The 4,638-nt window shown below is 38.5% G+C and overlaps 2 protein-coding genes across 2 annotated transcripts in view; both read right to left on the bottom strand.

Moving 5' to 3' along the window:
* Positions 1-346: 346 nt before the first annotated feature.
* On the bottom strand, positions 347-584 carry LOC106533624 (thyroid hormone receptor beta; the record flags this gene model as incomplete). The annotated part of the gene is given in 1 exon segment (XM_014029999.1): positions 347-584. A coding segment is annotated over 1 exon segment (217 nt), but the record flags the coding sequence as incomplete, so codon positions are not given.
* Positions 585-2,783: 2,199 nt separating this feature from the next.
* LOC106533623 (thyroid hormone receptor beta) overlaps positions 2,784-4,638 on the bottom strand; it is a 12,983-nt gene continuing 11,128 nt past the window's right edge. Inside the window, exon 6 of the mRNA XM_014029996.1 lies at positions 2,784-3,202. Coding sequence (XP_013885450.1) covers positions 3,044-3,202 — 159 coding nt within the window. The 3' untranslated portion in view covers positions 2,784-3,043. The remainder of the gene's footprint in view (positions 3,203-4,638) is intronic.

Raw genomic sequence — 4,638 nt, 5'->3', positions numbered from 1 at the left:
CCTCAGGAACTTTTGTTATTACAGCGGGTAAAATAAATATTGAACACGTCACCATTTTTCTCAGTAAATATATTACTAGAGGTGCTAATGACATGAAATTTTCACCAGAAAAAAGTTTTTCACAGGGCAAAAGTATTGAACACACTTACTGAAATTTATCTAATCATATCTAATCACTTGGGTTGTTACCGACATCTGGTGAAAATTTCATGTCATTAGCACCTCTAGTAAAATATTTACTGAGAAAAATGTTGATGTGTTCAATACTTATTTTACCCGCTGTATTAAACTAAAACAAAACGTTAAGATAAGCAGTCTTTATAGACGCTGATCTGCAGGAACTTACCCGATGAAAGCAAGATGACTGCCTGTAGGAGAGCCACCTCCGAATCATCCAGGCTGAAAGAGGCCAACGACACACCGAGGTCAAAAATGGCGTCAGAAACCACACCCAGACCGCCATTTTTAAGCTGGTCGCGAGTGACAGCCATTTCGCCGTTGAGTGTCAGCGTTTCGCTCTCGGGGTCGTAGCGCACGGCCGCTCGCAGCGACATGATCTCCATGCAGCAGCCCTTCAACAGGATNGCTGGGGCGTGTGGCTGGTCGGTCGGACTGGTGCGGCCCGGGCTGGGACTTGGCTGTCTGCTCTTCTCCACCCCTGATTGAAGGGGTCTACCTCCTGGGTTCAGGTGTGAGCTGCCCTCTGCAGGGGGTAGGTGCATATCCTGGACCTGGGGGGTATAGAGTATGTATGGGGAGTGTGAGTGGATTGTGGCATCTATCTTGTGTGTCTTTGAATGAGAGGGTGAGAGGATGAGGGTGGGACTGTGTGATTGTGTTTATGTATGCTTATATTTATGTCAGGCTGGGAATTGGGCAGCCCCTTCTTCGGGATCATTTCAGGGTCTGTTACTCCCCTGCCGTGCTGTCCTCTGGTGGGTTGTGCCTTTGACCGCCGGCGCGCTGGTGGCTCTCGTTGTCCGGGGCTGGGTGCTTGGGCGTGTGCCGGCTCGGCCCGGTGGCTGCCCGGTGGGGCTTGGGTCCCTCTGGTCCTATCTGGCCTTGGCCTGGGGGGGGATGCGACCTGGGGGCCCGGGCCTCTGTGTCCGTGCCTGGATCCACTCTGGCGCGGTGGGTACCGGCGGGCCCTGTGAGTTCGTCACTGCTGGCCCCAGGGATTGCTGCGTGTGGTCGCTGGTGGGGCTCTTACGGTTCTCTCCGGTGGTCCTCTTTGGGGGGTGGGTGGGCGGATTCACAGCTTCACGTGACCAAAACATCTCTGAGCCAGACTAACAGAGACCCTGAAGACCCTCCATGTGCTGATGCCTCTCAGCAAGAAGGTTGCCGGATTGAATCCTGGCTGAGGGTCTTTCTGTGAATTTGCATGTTCTCTCTGTGCATGGATGGGTTTTCTCCAAGTACTCTGGTTTCCTCCCACAGACCAGTTATTTTAATGACATTGTTTAGTACAGGGCTCTGCAACCTTTACGATTAAAAGAGACRTTTGTGCTGCTTGCCTCACTAATAAACATGTGTCCAGAGCCACAAAACAATCTACAACTATGATTATCAACTGCTGGTCCGTGGGCCTTTGCAAGGCCTTTTTGGGAACCTTTATGGCCAGTAGAGTTGACAATATAAAACTAAAAAAAATATTGTGAATTTAAGTTTTTATTTTTATGTTTACACATCAGGACAAATGAAAAGACCACATTCATGTAAACATAAAAATAATATATATAGTTTATAATCAATTTCATAAAAACTAGTACAACTGAACTATTCAGGCATMTTTTTTCTAATTCTTCTTATTCGTCTTAGTCTTCAAATTCTTTAAAGGTAATTCTGATGGTTTTGAGAGAAATAAGTTGGATTATTTAAGTAAACAACAGGCTAGCATGAGCTAACGTTTTACTTTTAGAATTTGTAGTATTGATCATATTTTTGCATACAAATTGATTGCTGTTGTATAAAAACAAACAAAAAATAAACAAATAAAATAAAATTCTGTTATCTTTGGTCACATTTTTAAAAAGCCACTGCAGAGGGACCAAAGGGCCAGATGTGGCCCCAGAGCCGCAGGTTGCAGACCCCTGGTTTAGCGCAATGTTTCTTATTATTGGACTTTTTGGATCGTCCCTCAGCGATCAATTACTTCTCTAAATCTGAAAACCTAAACCTGGAGAAACCACTCCACATACCAAAAGCAAGATGATTGATATTTTAATCTTTTACATCAGGGGTGTCCAAAGTGTGGCCTGGGGGTCATTTGTGGCCCCTGAACTGATTTTGTGTGGCCCCTGACTTCAGTTCAAGAATTATACTAATTTTGTTTACAAATTTGTCCCCCCGGCACAGGTTTTTGATGTAGATGGAGACTTTCTATTTATTATTACGGCACATTTATCACAAAGTAAAATCTTCTAATAAAAAATATTGGCAACAATACCAATGATTTGTCTTTAAATAAACAGGCTCTTAGCTTTTTCCACATCTATCTAGTGATTTCTCAAAAGCTGATTTTGCTGCACTTCAATCTGCTTTTAATTAATTTATTAAATTCATCTGAATACAGCGAGCATTTTCAATGACAATGACCTGAAACCTGATTTTATTGATCAAAATTTTGTTATTTTTTTTCCCCCAACTGAAACCTAGAAAATCGCAAAATTTCTTTCAATAAGGGAAACCTGTAAAACACTTAAAACTTCTGGATCTAGATTAATTTACACATCCATTTCCAGCAATAAATCTGACTACTTTATTTGTTTAATTCAAGTGTTAAATGCTCAGTTTATTGTTGAGCAGGTAAAGGAAAAATATTTTTGGCCCTCAAGTCAAGACTTTATGATTTTGGCCCAYGTGACGAAATGTTTGGACCCCCCTGCTTTACATGAACTGTAACTTTATCAATCAGCCTTGTTACAAATATTCAGTTGTAAAATAAATGAAAATACTTCATAGTGAATGTAAAGAGGGCTTCCTAAATGACCTCCTGCGTGGTTTTGATTGGTTTATGTTTGCAGTGAAACAAAAGCAGAAATCAAACACGTACCTCACAAAACATAGGCAGTTTTTTGGCAAAGTCCACCACTCGAGTTATGGCGGGGGTGATAATTTTTGTAAACTGACTAAAAGCTTCGATATCCACCTTGTTTTCTTCAGCTGGGTTAGCCACGGAGCCTTGACCAAAATCCTCAGGCTGAAAGAAAACAAGAAGAAAAAGAGATTTTAAATAGAAAATCACACAACACTAAATGTATAAAATGAGTTTAAATAAAATTTAAAGATAATAAATGTAAAGGAATATAAGACTTAAGTGTTTTTTTATCGTCTTAACCCTCAGAAGGTTTTTTAGCTTTATGACAAGTGTTACTGTGGGGAAAATCATAATGAATAAAAAGAGTTACTTTTTTAAAAAGAATCTTTGGTTAAGAATAATTATAATTATTTTTTAAAACTATTTATTCATCCACAGCTGTCGGACATGGAGTTTTAATAATTTTAATCATTCTTTAATAAAACTCTAAAAAGTTGTGTGTTTATTTTATTTTTTTTTTCAAAATATCAGTGTACTTTTGTTAAAAAAACAAAAAAATGAATTATTTTTTAAATAAAATATAAGGGATAAATGTGGGATCAGAAAATTCCTCTTTAATGTCTTTTCATTGCAGATTTTCCCCTCAGGAACACTAGAGGGCAGTAAAGTTACTGTGAGGATGTTCAGGTTTTTAGACAACAAAAAACAAAATCAAAAAATTTAAAACACAAAGTAAATAAACGTGAGGCTGATGCTTTCCTCACAGTACCTTCAGAGGGTTAAATTCCATTTAAATTCAAAAGATAAAGTSTGTTTGTGTTTAGACCCACTCAGAATATAAAACTTTGTTTTCCATTTTGGCATCAAAGTGGTTGTGTTAGGATTAAACTCAAAAYATTCACCAAACAGTTCAATATTATTGAAAAATAAAGAAAAAGAAAAATCTTACTCAAAAAAGAAGATAGGAAGTTGATCAGTGACATAAAAGAACTTTTTTTTCTTTAACTAATTATTGCGTTAAATTAATTATAGAAAAAAAGAGGCAGAAATTATAAGATTTTTTTCTTCTTTCTGCCTCCTTTCATTTCAATTTGATTTGTATATTTGTTGTTGTTGTGTATATATGTTGTGTATAGCTTTTGTTTTTAATGTGTATAAAATTTTTGGTTTTAAATGAAATGCATAAACAATTTAAAAAAACTTAGCTCAATCTGACTTTTTTATTCTCATTCCTGAAGCTGAGGTGAGTGGACACACAGGGTCACCTACAGAACAACTTCCAGTGTTTTACATGAAGCAGTCTCAGGAGCCGTTTATTCCTCACACTGCAGTACTTACAGCCCTTCAAAATAAGAGTCTCAAACTCACCACACCAAGTGTTGATCTCAAACATTTAAACATTTGAAGCTTATTAAAAATACATTATTGTTCTTCAGTAAAACACATACTGCAGTTTACACAACTAAACTCAAAGGATCTGTTTAAGTCTCTTTTATTGTGAAAGATCAAAACAAGTTCTGAACAACCCATTAACCACACCTGAGACCTTCTGTAGGTCCTCCAGGAAATGTGCCTCCAGAACCAGGAGACACAATAAT

This window comes from Austrofundulus limnaeus, unplaced genomic scaffold (genome assembly GCF_001266775.1).
Source record: "Austrofundulus limnaeus strain Quisiro unplaced genomic scaffold, Austrofundulus_limnaeus-1.0 Scaffold985, whole genome shotgun sequence".
In the NCBI taxonomy this organism is placed as follows: Eukaryota; Metazoa; Chordata; class Actinopteri; order Cyprinodontiformes; family Rivulidae; genus Austrofundulus; species Austrofundulus limnaeus.
This window is presented reverse-complemented; position numbering and strand designations above follow the sequence as displayed.